Source organism: Apium graveolens, unplaced genomic scaffold (genome assembly GCF_009905375.1).
Source record: "Apium graveolens cultivar Ventura unplaced genomic scaffold, ASM990537v1 ctg7878, whole genome shotgun sequence".
NCBI classification, from domain to species: Eukaryota; Viridiplantae; Streptophyta; class Magnoliopsida; order Apiales; family Apiaceae; genus Apium; species Apium graveolens.
This window is the reverse complement of record NW_027420702.1, coordinates 12,047-29,170: the sequence shown is the minus strand read 5'-3', so window position 1 is coordinate 29,170 and position 17,124 is coordinate 12,047. Positions and strand designations below refer to the sequence as shown.

Sequence of the window (17,124 nt, the reverse complement as noted above, 5' to 3'; positions counted from 1 at the left end):
AGTGGTCTACAGTTATATAAATAGGGGTATCCTCACACAAGGGTCTATTTTTAGTCATAATAGCAGATAAAATAATAGTACTAATTAGATATGTACCTTCAACAGAAGAATCCATATGAATGGATATTAGAGGAGTTACAAGAATAACAATAGTATTCTTCTTTGCAGCAACCATTTCAACCTTAGGATCAAGAAATATTGAAGTGTTAGCATATGCAGCATCATCGGGAGTCGTAGTGGTGCATTCATCAAGACTTTGACTTGATCGTTCTTGTAGGGCATGACGCTTTGAAGCTTCTTCAACCCTTTGAACTAAGGGTTCTTTTTGGGTTATCGTAAATATTGAATCATTCAATAAAGTATCAAACTCAGCTCTATGATCGTGATGAGCTTCTTTATCCTTTGTGTGTGGTATAATATCAAATTCCACTTATTCAGAACCTCCTTCAGCAGTGTCATGGAATTGTCCTTCCAATAGCAGTGTGTGAACCTTCACTTTGAGAAGGTGGGTCTTATGTGATAAGGTCATTAGCACCCGTTGAATCCCTTTGAGATTCAACTTCTTGTGTGTTGTAACCTTTCTGTGGAGATTGATATCTTGATTTCTTTCTGTAATATACAACTTTATCTTTTGTCTTCCTTTTCAAATTGTCAGTACCAGGTTGACCAGCATCAAGACTAGATATTGACTTGTCAAGAATTCCACCAACATCAGGAATAGAAGCATCTTTATCTGTATTGGCCTCCTTTAGAGGAATAGCTCCTGATGATTCATGTTCTATATAAAAGTAGACTGTGTAGGAGAGTAATGTATAGTCATTTGCACCTTGAGCAATATCCTTTTCCTCTTTGACAAAAGTCCAGATGCAGTGACCTCCTTACTTGCGTCATTATCTGCAACTTTATTAATATTTAGCTTTGAATTTAGAGTTGTAGTGTCATCTTCATCAGAATCTGACTTAACAGTCATTCTCAATGCCGTTATTTTCTTCTATTTTACAAAATAAGCTTCTTGTGTCAGGAACATGGTTGGAAAGAAGTGACAAGAGAAGCGTCAAGATTTGTTGCCACATACTGAGTAAAGTTTTCTTTGGAAAAAATGCTTGACCTCCACAAGAATCACAACCTTTCATGTAATTTATTTTTCTCGTCCCTACTCTCATTATCTTGAATGTCATTATTAGTAATTTTGAACATAAGTAGCCATTCATCATCAACGGTATGAATAACCAATTTGCAGAGACACAACTAGAAGAGTATCAAAGTTAAATACATTGCTGACAAAGCATCTAATAATACTGTCAAAATAGAAATTCTGCATTTCCTAAGCTTGGTTCTGAACAAAGCATATATAAAAAGATATTAAACAATGGAAGTGTGGACTGACAATCACCCTCCTACTAATGCAGAAAATTTTGAATGACTAATAATAATTCTCTTAATCAATTAATTCTCTAGTTAAGAGTATTTCACCAGACCAAACTCTGGGTATATGTCATAATGATCCAACAAAAACTTAAAACACATTTAATTGTAAGACACGGTCAATTACATAAAGCAACACTTGAAAGCTACAATAAATTTAGCTTATCCTGCACTAGTCCCCCAACTTGCGCAAACCACTAGTCAAAATCTTCATGGCCTGAATTTGCTTATCCTGCCATGCATTGTTAGTAATTCATGTGAGATTCAGTATGACAAGCAGGAGAACGTGCACACGCATGTTTGTTCTATGAATTTATCTTAATTATGTAATAATATTAGCTGGGGCAGAAATAAAATTTTATATTGCAGAAGTGTACCCTAATTTTGACACTAATCATTTAAGGCATCAAACTTTATATAATCATGGTCTCATGGACGGATGAAGTTGTGTGGATGGGCAAAGGTGTGCCACAACAACTAATAAAAGGTCATCTTCTCATTTACAAAATCAAATGTGATACTATATATATATATAGTTATCATTACATTATCTGTAGTCATCATGATCTAGACCATGTAACAAGTTAATAACATTTTCATCTCAAATTTTTAGAATTGTAATGATGGTCCTCCTGTTGAAAAATAATCTTAAACTTATTTTATTTGTAGTAAATTAATAATGTTTTCTTATTTGATTTGTTCAGTTGATGACTTAGTCATGCTGTTAGTGAAAAAATTGTAGGACTCATAATAAGTGGCAGGGGATTAGTAGGAGTTGTTAGGCCCATTACTAGTTTTCCTGATTTATAGCTACCAGTACCTTAGTTCCTTTCTATATATATTGTATCATTGATTAAAGAAAAGTAGATTTTTTGGTGTGCAAATCTGTGTGTGTGATTTGTGTTTTACTAGTGAGAAGTATACAGATATATACTTATGTATAAATAATCATTAAAATTCTACACTTAGTATCCGAGCGTCATGATCTAGGGCTTTGTGAGATATTTTAAAATATACACCTATATACATATGTTAAGTATTTATTTATCATATTTAATGGCATCAAAAAATTTATCAATTTATATTTAATGAGGTATCAAAAAAAGTCTACTAGAGAAGCATGGGCAGAAGAAAGAGAAGCATGATAAAAAAATTAAGGAGAAAATTTAGCAGTGAAAATAATGAGAAAGATAACATGGCACAAGTGGTTATGAAAGAAATTTTGTTTTAGAAGTGTGGGTGATTATGTGCACCAGGAGAGAAGTGCTTCAGCAAACAAAAATGACGTTGATGAGAAGTGCATCAACAAAAAAATTATTTTTGTTGAGAAGTGCATCAAACTTGATAGTGGTGAGAAGTACATCACAAAATGAAGAGATGGTGGTGAGAAGTGCATCATAAAATGAAGAAAATGAAGAGAAGTGCTTCATAAATTTTGTTCAGGTAAGTTTAAGATTACAGGGGAGATTGTTGAAAAATTATCTTAAACTTATTTTTATTTGTAGTAAATTAATAATGTTTTCTTATTTGATTTGTTGAGTTGATGACTTGGTCATGCTGTTAGTGGAGAAATTGTAGGACTCATAATAAGTGGTAAGGGATTAGTAGGAGTTGTTAGGCCCATTACTAGTTTTCCTGATTTATAGCTACCACTACCTTAGTTCATTTCTATATATATTGTATCATTGATTAAAGAAAAGTAGATCTTTTGGTGTGCAAATCTGTGTGTGTGATTTGTGTTTTACTAGTGAGAAGTATACAGATATATACTTATATATAAATAATCAGTTAAAATTCTACACCTCCTACAACAATAATGGTTAGTTTTCTCAGACGGCCTAAATATTATATGTAAGCAAGTGACCTGAAGGAAGATAAACAAACTAAAGAAATACCTTGACGAGAGCCAAATCAGTTTCAATTTTGTTGAGCTTTTCTTTTAGTTGCTGATTCTCTATTGTAAGAGACTTGTTTTCAAGATTAAGAGAATGACAACGTTCTTTAAGTTCCTCGACATGGTTCTGGTATAAAATATGGTTATGAATCTTATAGTAGTAGACGTTAAAAACATACAGTAGAACATGTATTAGGCATACCTTTTTTCTTTTTCTGTATTCACGAGATGCGATTTTTCTTTTCTCTCTTTTCATCTCTTCTGGATCTTGTTCGCTATGCAGAATCAATTAGATCAGTTTAGCAATAATAAAAGACAGTTTCATGAAGAGAGTGTTGAGCCTATAAAACAAATGGAAACTTTATTATAAGAAAAATAAAGGGGTCGTAATTTTTCAACTACAAGCTGCCCATATCAGCACAAAGGCTGTGATGCATATTCTTTAGTTACTTTGGGTTTTAGTGAAGTTGGTTTTTGATTTTTTGGTAGAGGCTTTGGTTCGTTGTTGTCAAATTTGGATTCAGTTGATTGTTGTAAAATAAAGTGAATGAAGTTTCATGATGCAGTTGATGATTATATCTTCCTGCTTGATTATCATATCTTGATACGTAATGAAATTATCATTGTTTTATGCAGTAAATGAGACTGATAATCACTTATTTCTGCTCTGCCACTATAGTCGTTTTGTTCCCCCTGACTTGTTGTATAAGTTAGATCTATCAATTGTTGGCGACACCTGGTTGGAAGTTCTCAACCACATGCTGCATATTCAGGACAGAGCCAAGAGTAGTGTAGCTCTTGGTTTCATCCAGGTTTTTTTTTGCCAGCTATGGCAAGAAAGAAATGTTGGAAGAAAGGATCTCACTCAAACCTACTCAAGACAATTTAGGAGAAGAAATGTATTACTTGAAAAAAAAATTACTTGATTACAAATGACTTGGTACAAGGCTTTATATAGGACTCCATAGAAAGATCTAGATAACTCTTATACTCCAATAGACATCACTTGACCAAGATACATGTATGTAGAGATTATATATACCTACACCAATACATTGAACATAGAAAAATACTAATACATGTACCAAGATAGTAATACATGTACCAAGATTATTCCAGAGACTTCCACACAATATTATTTTAATAGTCAAAAATATATTATTTATTTTTAACACCCCTCCTTAATTTTGACTATCCCAAGTAGACTTCGGAATTTGTTGAAGGCGTCACTTTTGAGAGGCTTTGTAAATATGTTACTAATTTGATCTTGGAACTTCACATAATTCAACTCCAATTCACGCATTTCGATACATTCCCGAATAAAGTGATATTTTGTATCAATGTGCTTGCACCGTTCATGAAAGACCGGATTTTTGGCCGAAGCTATTGTCGACTTGTTATCAACCAATACTTCCGTGGACTCATTTTGTGGCATGTGGAGCTCTTCCAAAACTCTCCTTAGCCATATAGCTTGACAAACAAAGAACACGCCGCCACATACTCCGCCTCACAAGTGGACAGGGTAACAATGGGTTATTTCTTTGAACTCCATGAAAAAGATGTGTCACCAATAAAGAATACATATCCGGTGGTACTCTTTCGATCATCAATGTCACCGGCTCAATCACTATCACAATAACCAACAAGTTTGAACTCATTTGAGTAATGATACAACAATCCATAATCCATTGTGCCTTTGAGATAACGAAGAATTCTCTTGGCCGCCTTCATGTGTGTTGTTGTTGGAGCCTCCATATAGCAACTAATAAGTCCAACACTATTGAGTATGTTGGGCCTCGTGCATGTCAAATATCTCAAACTTCCCACAAGACTTTTGAAATATGTAGGATCAACCTTCTCACATTCTTCAAATTTCGACAACTTCGTTCCACATTCAATGGGGGTGCTTACGGCTTGACAATTTTCCATCTTGAATTTCTTCAAAATCTCCCTTGTATAGCTTCCTTGTGATATTAGTATTCCATCATCCATTTGCTTTACTTCAATGCCAAGATAATATGACATAAGCCCAATATCGGTCATCTCAAATTCTCTTGTCATGTCTTGTTTAAATTTCTCAAACATACTTGGACTATTTTCCGTGAATATTAAATCATCCACATACAAGCACGCAAGAAGAAATTCTCCATTTTTAGCAACCTTGGCATATAGAGCATGTTCATGAGGACACTTGTAAAATCCTTGAGCTTGAAAGTATTTGTCAAGTCTATTATTCCAAGCCCTCGGCGCTTGTTTCAATCCGTACAAGGCCTTCTTTAACTTTAAGACTTTTCCTTCTTGTCCTTTTACGATGTATCCCAATGGTTGCTCCACATACACGGTTTCTTCAAGAACACCATTCAAGAAAGCGGACTTCACATCCATTTGATGAATTTTCCATCCATTTTGAGCCGCTAATGAGATGATTAGCCTTATAGTCTCCATTCTTGCAACCGGGGAAAAAACTTCGTCATAATCAACTCCATGTCTTTGATTGTAGCCTTTGGCCACCAATCTTGCCTTATATTTTTCCACCTTACCTTGGGCATTCTTCTTCACCTTATAAATCCACTTTACACCAATAGCTTTTTGTCCTTTTGGAAGTGTTGCTAACTCCCATGTGTCATTCTTCTTTATAGACTCAATCTCGTCGTCCATTGCTTTCTTCCACCTTTCATCTTGCACGGCTTCTTTGAAGCTTGTTGGTTCGGTTTCCGCTAGAAGACAAAGAAGTGTTAATTTGGAAATAGCGGGAACCTCTTCCGTTTCATCGTATATTTCTCCAAGACTTCTATAACGTCTTGGTGGTGTCTCCTCATCATCACTTGAAAAAGATAAAGGAGTTTGTCCATTACTTGTTGCTCGTGGTGATGTGGGAGGAGTGATATTTTCTTCACTTTCTTCATCAATAAATGGGAAGAAATTATAATCTTCTTATGTGTTGCTCTAATCCCATGAGCTCTCTTCGTCAAATACAACATCTCGACTAATAACAATCTTTCCATTGATGGGGTTGTAAAGTTTCTACCCCTTTGCTCTTGCATCATAGCCAACAAACACATACTTTTCACTCTTATAATCCAACTTTGTTCTTAGCTCATCATCGACGTGTGCATAAGCTATGCTTCCAAAAACTCTTAAGTGAGCAATAGATGGTCTCTTTCCTTTCCATGCTTGTTGCGATGTTATGTCTTTAACACTTCTCGTGGGACATCTATTTGACAAGTAGACGGCACAATCTACCGCTTCGGCCCAAAATTCCTTAGGCATATCTTGCTCTTTAGCATGCTTCGAGCCATGTTAAGAATGCTCCTATTTTTTCTTTCGGCGACTCCATTTTGTTGCGGTGATCTTGGAACCGTTGCGGGTCGTCTAATACCATGAGCTTCACAAAATTGCAAGAACTCCTTTGAATTGAATTCACCTCCTCGATCCGAACGAATGGCTTTTATTTGATACTTGGTCTCTTTTTCAACTTGGGCTTTGAACTTTTTGAAGCATTCAAAAACTTGAGACTTCTCTTTGAGAAAGTACACCCATGTCTTGCGGCTAAAATCATCAATGAATAACAAGAAATAGCAATTCTTACTAAAAGATGGAGGATTAAAAGGCCCACATACATCGGAGTGAATGAGTTCAAGTGGCTCCTTTGCTCTTGACATAGATTCCTTTGGAAAGCTCTTTCTTGATTGTTTTCCGAAAAGACATCCTTCACAAATTTGGTTTGGATGGTTGATGTGAGGCAATCCATTCACCATATGCTTCTTTGATAGTGAATTTAGTCCATCAAAGTTCAAGTTCCCAAACCTAAGATGCCAAAGCCAAGAAGAATCTCCAACACAAGCCTTAAGACATTTTGCAACATCATTTTGAATTTTGAGAATAAACATACGATTCTTCGTCATATGCACCTTTGCAATTAAATTATCATTAGAATCTCTCAAATTGAGAAATCCATCTTTCATGGTGATGGTATAGCCTTTCTCCATTAGTTGCCCCAAACTCAAGATATTATTTTTCATGCTAGGCACATAATAAATACTTGAAATAAAATTATGATCTCCATTTTTCAAGCGAATTAAGATGTTACCTTTGCCTTTGATGGGCACTCCCGAAGAGTCTCCAAAAGTAACTTTTCCATTCACTTTCTCATCAAGATCCACGAACAAATTTTTACTGCCACACATATGATAACTTGCGCCGCTATCAAGATACCACAAATTATCTTCACAATTTACTTCTCCTTTATGCGCTAGAAATAAAGTGGGTTCATCAACATTGCCTTTATCTTCAACAAAATTAGCTTTCTCCTCCACTTGATTTTTTGAAGTGTGACACTCGGAAGCATAGTAAGTGGCCAATGGTGTAACCTTCTTCTCCACGGCCTCTTGAATTTCTTGTCTCGTACAATCTTTCTACTTTGACTTTCCTCCCTTTGTTGGCCACGACCTCTTCTTTGTCCATATAGAAATCCTCTTCCACGTCCTTGTCCAAGACCTCTTTGGTTCCTCATATACCTTCCATCATTATCTTTAAAAGATAACTTTGATTGTAAGGCTTGTTCAATTGGCTCCTTCTTTAACATTTTTTCTTCGGGCTTGTTATCTTTAGCCTCCTCAATTGCCACAACTTTGTAATCAAATTTAGAGTCAAGTGAACGAAGAACTTTTTCAATAACACGAACATCACTTACCTCTTCTCCATTGCTTTTCATTTGATTGACAACGGTCAAGACCCTTGAAAAATAATATGAGATTGATTCGGATTCCTTCATTCGCAAAGCCTCAAACTCGCCACGAAGTGTTTGTAGCCGAACTCTCTTTACTTTAATATCGCCACTAAAAGAAGATTTGAGAGTATCCCAAACTTTCTTTGACGTTATTGCGGGAAGTCACTTTTTGTAACATTGAATCATCCAAACATTGATGAATGATCATGATCGCCTTTTGATCATTCTTTCTTTGGGCTTGAAGTTGATCTTTTTGAACTTGATTCAAATTTGCTTCATTTTCGGGCACCTCCAATCCTTTCTCCATAATTTCCCACACATCATTTGCTCCAATGATCGCCTTCATACGAATGCACCAATTCTCATAATTATCTTTGGTGAACTTTGGCATTTGCCATTGAGACATTCCATTTTCCATGATCTTCTTCTTCTACACCACACAAGCATTCTTTGAAGACAAGTAGAAGTAGAATTTTTGGCTCTTGATACCACTTTGTTGGAAGAAAGGATCTCACTCAAACTCACTCAAGACAATTTAGGAGAAGAAATGTATTACTTGAAAAATTACTTGATTACAAATGACTTGGTACAAGGCTTTATATAGGACTCCATAGAAAGATCTAGATAACTCTTAGACTCCAATAGACATCACTTGACCAAGATACATGTATCCAGAGATTATATGTACCTACACCAATACATTGAACATAGAAAAATACTAATACATATACCAAGATACTAATACATGTATCAAGATTATTTCAGAGACTTCCACACAATTCTATTATATTAATAGTCAAAAATATATTATTTATTTTTAACATGCCGAGCCCATGACAAAGGAATTTTTGGCCCAATGAAGCCTATAGATTGTATTCTAGTTGATGTTAAACCAGGCTTAACAGCTCAACTTGGTTCTCTAGAGTAGTATATAATAGGCCTCATCTTATTTTGATGTAATCAGCTTATAGTTTTGCTTTCTATCTCGAGAATTGGTTATAGAGCATGGGAGATCTCCCTTGTATATTCTCTTTTCTAATACATCTCTTAATTTAGCAAAAAAATAGCACTTCTGCTATTGTCATTTCTTTCGGCCTACAACTAATTTGTAACACTAATTATAAAAAAGAATGACAGAACTAATTTGGATATTCCCTTACATTTTTCTTCAGATAAAAATTTGGAATCATATGAAGGCCTAAGGGTAACAAACCTTTGGGTATCCGAGGAGAGAACGATCAATGTTGGTGGAAGAGAGGCTCGCGACATATCACCCTCCTGACATTACAATACATGTTCAACTCTAATAAAGATATTAAGTTATTTAAGGTTGTAACTCTATAGGTATCTTAGTACAGTGTAGGTAATCACTCCTACCACATATAAAAGCATGAAAATGTTACAGTACAACTTCATATGATAGAGCATTGTTTTGTTTTTCTTTTAATATCTAAAAAAGTAATTGGAAGAGATATACATATCAATTAATATATAGGTAGAAAAGAGAGAAAAAGGAGAGAAAATCTTGAGTGATATCATAGCTGCTGTAACTTAGATAACTAATAATTGAAACATAAATTTGTAATTTGAAAACCTGGAGTGATACCATAATTGCCAAAATTGATTAGTAATTAGTTCAAGCATAAAGTTAGTAAATAATTGTCAATTATAAATGTATGCTTTACAAGAGTACTGCATATTATCATTATATAAATTTCCATCTAAAGTGGAAACATCCTGCAATTGCAACTTAGATTAAAATTATAATTATAAATATTATCTGCAATTATAATATTGCAACTTAGATTGTCTCAACGGGCAACTAAGCCAAATCCCAAGTATGTGCAACGTGAATAGTGCATGATGAATGTTTTGTTTGTTCGACAATGCAATGCACTTCTGAATCTATGCTTTGTAATTCTGTTACTAAAGTACTATATATGCATGTAGATGTACATCTTTTTTTAGACAATGCAATGTCAGAACTCAGAATGCTTATAAAAATCGATGCTGCAGAAACTGTGAAATGCTCTGAACTTGAGTGTCAGTAATATTGGCATTGGATAAGCCTAAAAATATTAATGGAGTCTGTAGCTCCCATACCAGCTCCGGTACTGTTCGAGTTTTAGGTACACTTAAACTCTCAAAGCAATTGCAGGATGTTAACTTTACAAGAGTACTGCATATTATCATTATATAAATTTACATACTTGCACGAAAAGGCTTACTTGCATGTCCATTTGTTCTTTCACGACAGCTTTACCCTTCTCCATCTGTTTAAAGCAAAAACAATGACTTTCTACAACTTAAATAGTAACATTGTTAAATAAAAAAATTACCAATGTGAGTACCATTAAACTAGTAAAACTAATCAAAACATCATTACATTATGCAACTTATACATAGAAAACCTAAATATTGGTCTTTCAATTTTGTACACACAGCTAGAAGAATATCCATTAGTTAGCAAACTTAAACAAACATTTTGCACTTATGGAATGAAAATTAAAATACAAGAAATTGACACGGAGGACTTGTTGTCAGGTCCGTTTTTAGTATGGAGCTTCCCAAGTCTATAGTTGATTGTTAGGAGAGTAAGTGTTTACTTGCTTGTAATGTACTTAGTTGTAATTTTGTTATTGTTTCAAAACTAGTACCCAATATTATTTTACACTCTCCACAATTATTGGACTTATTTAGGTTGATCCATTTTTTTAAATTAAAAATTTCAGGTTACTATGTATTCGCCAACTACAGGTTAATGAAACAGAGGTGTGGATGGTATATTGGAGAAGTTAAGATATTAGCAGGTTTGTAATATGTTTTGTTTAAACATTGTAAATTGTAACTTTTGAGTTTGGATGATCGAATTTATATTATAATAAAATTATTTTTTAATGTACAAGGAGTGCGATAAACAAGTAACTTATTTAATAGGTAGAAAGGGAAGAACCAAAAAGTTGAGAAAACCTCTTAATAAATAAGACAATAAGATAGTTAGACTAATTTGTTTACACTAAGATTATATGTAGACTAAACATTAAGATTGTGATTAGTAATTCAAGTATAAATAGCTTACACTAAAATTATATGTAGACTAAGTTTATATTAAAATTGTAATTAGTAATTCAAGTATAAGCTTAGTAATTTTTTACTGCTATATCTCCATATATAACAAAAGGCTTACCTGGGTGTCCATTTGTTCTTCCATAACAGCCTTGCCCTTATCCATTTGTTTAATTTCCTAAAAATCTAAGTAACTCATCAAAGTGGCACAAAACAGAAGTTGAAGAAAAAATAATGGCTTGAGCTGTGACTTAAAAAAAACAGAACAATGTGAGTGTCATGATAAACTATCAAAATTATTCTAAATACCGTTATACTACTCCCTCAGTCCCATCCAATTTCCGTTATACTACTCCTCAAGTCCCATCCAATTTTTTATATTCAACTCTACACACAGTTTAAGATTCTTATAAAAGTATAGTTGCCAACATTTAAAAAAAAAATCTTCTAAATAAGAATATAATGGCCATATTTTTATACAGAAAAGGAAAATTTCAAAAATAAATTATGAAACTATACATTATAATCGCCTTAAAATGCGTGTCAAATACGTAAAAACTGTAAAAAAATGAGAGGGACTACAACAGTATTATGCAACTTATACTTAGAAAACTACAAATCGAATTTCAATTTCGTACACAATCGAAAAGTGCCTATTAATTAACAAACTTAAACAACCATTTTCCGTTTGAGGCAGAATGAAATATAAACATATACTTACACACTACAAAGCTAAAATTTATATTCAAAGAACACTTCCTCACCTAATCTTCTTTGAATTTGTTAAATGATATAGATCGTAACAATTTTGCAAAAAAAACAAAAGGTTTATGAAAAGTATCATTTCTTTCAAAAGGTCCATTGACAAAAGAGGTAGATTAATGGATCTAACATGTAAATCCTTCTCAATAATCTTTGTAAGAACTATTAAAAAACATATAAATCAAAGATAGAGATAAATAGTTTACCATCAACATGATCACAAGAATTAAGATGCACATATATAAATCACAAAACATAGAATTCAATACAACAATAGATAATAATTTATCAAATAATGAGAATTATAGAAGCACAAAAATAAAATCTTAAGATTAAATATAAAAAAGCATAATTTCACAACAACAAAACTAGCTACACAATTTTAAAAGCTATATACCTCTTTCAAACGATCTGCTGGAGCCTATACTCACCTCTGTAGCAATGAAATGTTTTAGCCTACTAAATACTTATAAAAATATGTTCGTGAACAATCTTTAATAAATCATAATATATAAGTCAAATTATAAAATCATAATAAGTCAAATTATGACGACATTATCTGCATAAACTTTTAAATTTACATGCAGAAGCATTCAATTTTGTCATTATGATTAAAGATAGAGATAAAAAGGTTACCATCAACAACTTCTTTTTGTCTTTATTTGAGTAATTTAAAATATTTAAAAATTATGTAACTTAATATTTGGTAGTAATGCATTTATCTTTTCTTATCAAACGCAGAAGAGGCCACTAATATTTAATTGTGTCAAAATATTTACTCTCTAAATGCCCCACCACCGCCCAACCACCATCCCCCCACCCCCACCTCTCACCCATCCAATTGTTAATGTTTATGATATTGTGTTTGACACACACTTTAACATAAATATAAAAATATCTCTATAATTTATTTTTTTTTTTATTTTTTAAATAAATATTTAAAATATTCTACTTTTATTTTTTTTCTAAAATAATAATTATACTTTACATTAATCTTAAAATATTTTTCGTAACACTCTCCCACAAACACATTAACAATTGGGTGAGATGCTAAGTACATTTACACTTTAATTTTTAAAAAACTACTCTTACATACATGTTAAAAATTGGTGGGACGATGTTAGGGTGGGGACAAAGAGAGTACATTTCAGTTTTAATTCTTAAAAATGCACAGACGTACTTGTTTGAAATAGTCACATTAATTTGAAATTTTATGAATGTATGTTATATATAAGTTTGGTGTATAATTGATATGTACTATAGTATATTCACTTTTCAAGTTTAAGTAGCAGAATAAATATTGTTTTATTAATGTAAAATTTGAATATTTCATAAAAATTAAGCATATTTTGTTTATATTTTTAGTTTTGATAAAAAAGATTTTAGTAAGCTGTGAAATTACCTTAATCAACTTATAAACTAAATGTTCTTAACCTCCTTTACATATCCCTTTGGCTGAGTCGCACACCTCCAGCGACTCAGTAATCATTGTTTTCACGTCTAAATGATGAACTTGCCAATTTTTTTGGTTGACACAGCCAATAACAAACGAACAGTTTCCAACATCTCACTAGTGCAAAAATCTCATGGTAGTCTATCTTGTGCTCTTGAGCATATCCTTTTGCAACCAATATTGTTGGGCTTGGGCTTAATCTAAACATATTTATTTGAGTTTATGTTATTGAATAAAAAGTCTCGATTATTGTAGTTGGTTATAGTAGTGTGCCGCAAGTTTAGGATTAAAATAAGTGAGAGATAAATTAGGATCAATTATCCTAGTTTATAGCACAATTCTGTTACAAGTTGTTTAAGTAGCAGTGCTGGTTTATTCTGTAAGATCTCATCAATTGTAAGAATTTCATACAAGTAATCAATCAAATATTAGCTGTGTTATCTCTTTCTTTATTTGCTCTAACATCTGGTATCAGAGCACTCAAGTCACCTGTGAAACACGATCGTGGTTAAACAGTGAAATGGAAGCTAGCAAGAACAAGGAGGGGTCATTTGGACTGAGTTATCCTATGCTAACTAAGACGAACTACACCACATGGGCCATCAAGATAAAAGTCTTTATGCAGGCACACGGTGTTTGGGATGCAATAGAACCAAAGGATCCAAAGGGTACAGTCGAAGAAAAAACAGACAAGCGAGCACTAGCCATTATCTATCAAGGGATTGCAGATGACATGCTGTTAACGATAGCAGAAAAGAAAACATCGAAGGAGGCTTGGGGGGCTATAAAAATAATGTGCCTAGGTGCGGATAAAGTAAAGAAGGCTAAAGCTCAGACCCTAAAATCAGAGTTTGAGTCTCTAAAGATGAAAGACACTGAAATGTTGGATGACTTTTGTATGAAATTAAACGGCTTGGTTTCGAAAATCAGGGCGTTAGGAGAGACAATTGCTGAAGAGTATGTCGTTAAAAAGCTACTAAGGGTTGTCCCAACTAAGTTCCTCCAAATTGCGTCTGCAATCGAACAATTTGGTAACTTAGACACTATGTCCGTGGAGGAGGTCATTGGTTCTCTTAAAGCCCATGAGGAACGCTTGGGTGGACAAACGGAGAACAACGAGGGGCAGCAACTACTCTTGACTGAGGATGAGTGGCTCAAGAGAGAAGGCAACGACAGGAAACTTCTTCTCACTCGAGAAGAGTGGTTGAAGAAGTCAGGAAAGGCTGGGCAAAGCAGTGGTAGTGATTATCACACAAGGGATAACCGTATGGCTCGAGATAGAAGCCAGGTGAAATGTTACAATTGTGCTGCATATGGACACTTCGCTTATGAGTGTCGTAAGCCTAAAAGAACAGGCCACAAAGAGGGGAAGCAAATATGTCATTTATAATCGACGAAGAACCTGCACTCTTGATGAATTTATGCGAAAACATCAAACCTGATGTGATTGGCATTACCGAGGATAAGATTATAGTAAACATCAAGGAGAGAGATGAAAACGTATGGTATCTTGATAATGGAGCTAGTAATCACATGACTGGACGTCGTGAGAAATTTGAAAAGCTTGACAGGACTGTGAAAGGGGAAGTGAAATTTGGTGATGGCTCAGTAGTCCAAATTCAGGGCAGAGGTTCAATCAAATTCCTGTGCAAGAATGGGGAGACCAGAATTTTAAGCGAAGTCTGCTACATACCTACTTTGTGAAGCAACATCATCAGCTTAGGACAGCTCTCGGGGGAGGGAAATAGAGTTGTCATGAACGGAGAGAAGCTGTGGGTTTATGATAGTTGTGGAAGGATGCTTATGCAAGTCTAAAGGTCTGCAAATCGACTCTATAAGATTCACATTCAGGAAGCTAAACATTATTGTCTACTAACAAAGGGTGACGAGGAAGCATGGTTGTGGCATAAGAGACTCGGACACGTAAATTTCAAGGAAATGCAACTGTTATCAAAGAATCATATGGCTCATGGTGTACCAAACATTGTTCACCCCAAAGAAATCTGTGAGAGTTGCCTTATGACAAAACAAACACGTAAGCCTTTTCCAAATAAATCTAATTTTATTGCTAAGTCTGCTCTAGAATTGATACATTTGGATTTATGCGGTCCTATATCCCCTTCCACACCGGGGGGGAACAATTATTTTATGCTTCTTGTTGATGACTACAGCCGTATGATGTGGGTTTATTTCCTTAAACACAAGAATGAGGCACTGAATTATTTCAAGAAGTTTAAAGTTCTTGTTGAGAATTGAAAATGACAGGGTATTCAAGTTTTAAGAACCGATCGAGGAGGCGAATTTTGTTCAAAAGAGTTCAACCTTTTTTGTGAGGAACATGGCATACTTAAGCACTACACGGAATCCTACACACCACAACAAAATGGTGTCGTAGAGCGCCGGAATCGTACAGTAGTTGCCATGGCATGAAGCATGCTCAAGGAAAGACAGGTGCCAGCTACTTATTGGGGAGAGGCAGTCACTCATGCCATTTATATTTTAAACAAGCTGCCAACACGAGCAATGTCGAATCTTACTCCTCATGAAGCCTGGTTTGGAACAAAACCAAACTTGCATTATGCCAAAGTATTTGGTTGTACTGCTTATGTCAAGATTCCAGCTGTACACACAAAAAAACTCGACGATAGAAGTCGACTAATGGTTCATTTTGGCAGAGAAGCTGGAACCAAGATATTTCGACTGTTTGATCCTATAACTGGCAGTATTCACATCAGCAGAGATGTGTTTTTCAACGAACAGAAAGCCTGGAATTGGGATGACTTATTAAATCTGCGCCTAACAGCGGTGCACACTTTATCCTGGAAAATGATCCCACCGAACCTGAGAATTCTAGCGAAGAAGAAAAACTGACAGTACAACACCTACCACTCCAGACACGACATCTTCTGATGAAACTGCAGAAACACCGCCCCCAAGGCTCCGCTCACTTGCAGATATTTATGACCACACGACTGAGGTGGAATTAGCTGAAGATGAACTTATGTTAATGGGTATTGATGAACCCATTTCTTTTGAGCAGGCTGTTGAGGACGATGCCTGGAAGACAGCAATGGATAATGAAATCGCCTCTATTGAAAAAAACAATACTTGGCAACTAGTGGATCTTCCAAAAGGGCATAAACCTATAGCACTTAAATGGGTTTACAAGTTGAAGACTGATCAAAATGGAGCTATCACTAAACACAAAGCCCGTCTTGTGGCTAAAGGATATGTTCAACGTCATGGAATCGATTATGAAGAAGGCTTTGCCCCGGTTACTCGACTTGAAACAGTCCATTTACTCCTTCATTGGCAGCTAAAAATGATTGGGAGATTCACCATCTTGACATTAAATCTGCTTTCTTGAATGGTGTTTTACAAGAGGAGGTTTATGTAACACAACCCAAAGGCTATGTCAAAAACGGCTCCGAACATCAAGTCTATAGGCTTCCCAAGGCTTTGTATGGGCTTCGTCAAGCCCCTCGAGCGTGGTATGCTCGTCTCAACCAGTACCTTCTCACACTCGATTTTGTTAAATGCCCATATGAGCATGCTGTATATACTCAGAAGGATGGAGCTCATTCTCTAGTTGTTGGTGTCTATGTCGAAGACTTATTAGTTACTGGCTCATCTCTGTCACACATTGCCAAATTCAAGGGGGAAATGAATCGTGAATTTGACATGTCTGACTTAGGGCTGCTGTCTTACTATTTGGGGTTGGAAGTTACTCAAGACAAGGAGTTTATTGAACTCAGGCAGTCGACTTATGCGCAGAAGGTGCTCGAATAGGCAGGC

The 17,124-nt window shown here is 34.8% G+C and overlaps 1 protein-coding gene across 1 annotated transcript; it reads left to right on the top strand.

The window, feature by feature from the left end:
• The first annotated feature begins 13,849 nt into the window (after positions 1-13,849).
• On the top strand, positions 13,850-14,719 carry LOC141704467 (uncharacterized). The gene has a single exon (XM_074507715.1). It carries the CDS (start codon positions 13,850-13,852, stop codon positions 14,717-14,719), a length of 870 nt encoding a protein of 289 aa, XP_074363816.1.
• Positions 14,720-17,124: the final 2,405 nt, after the last annotated feature.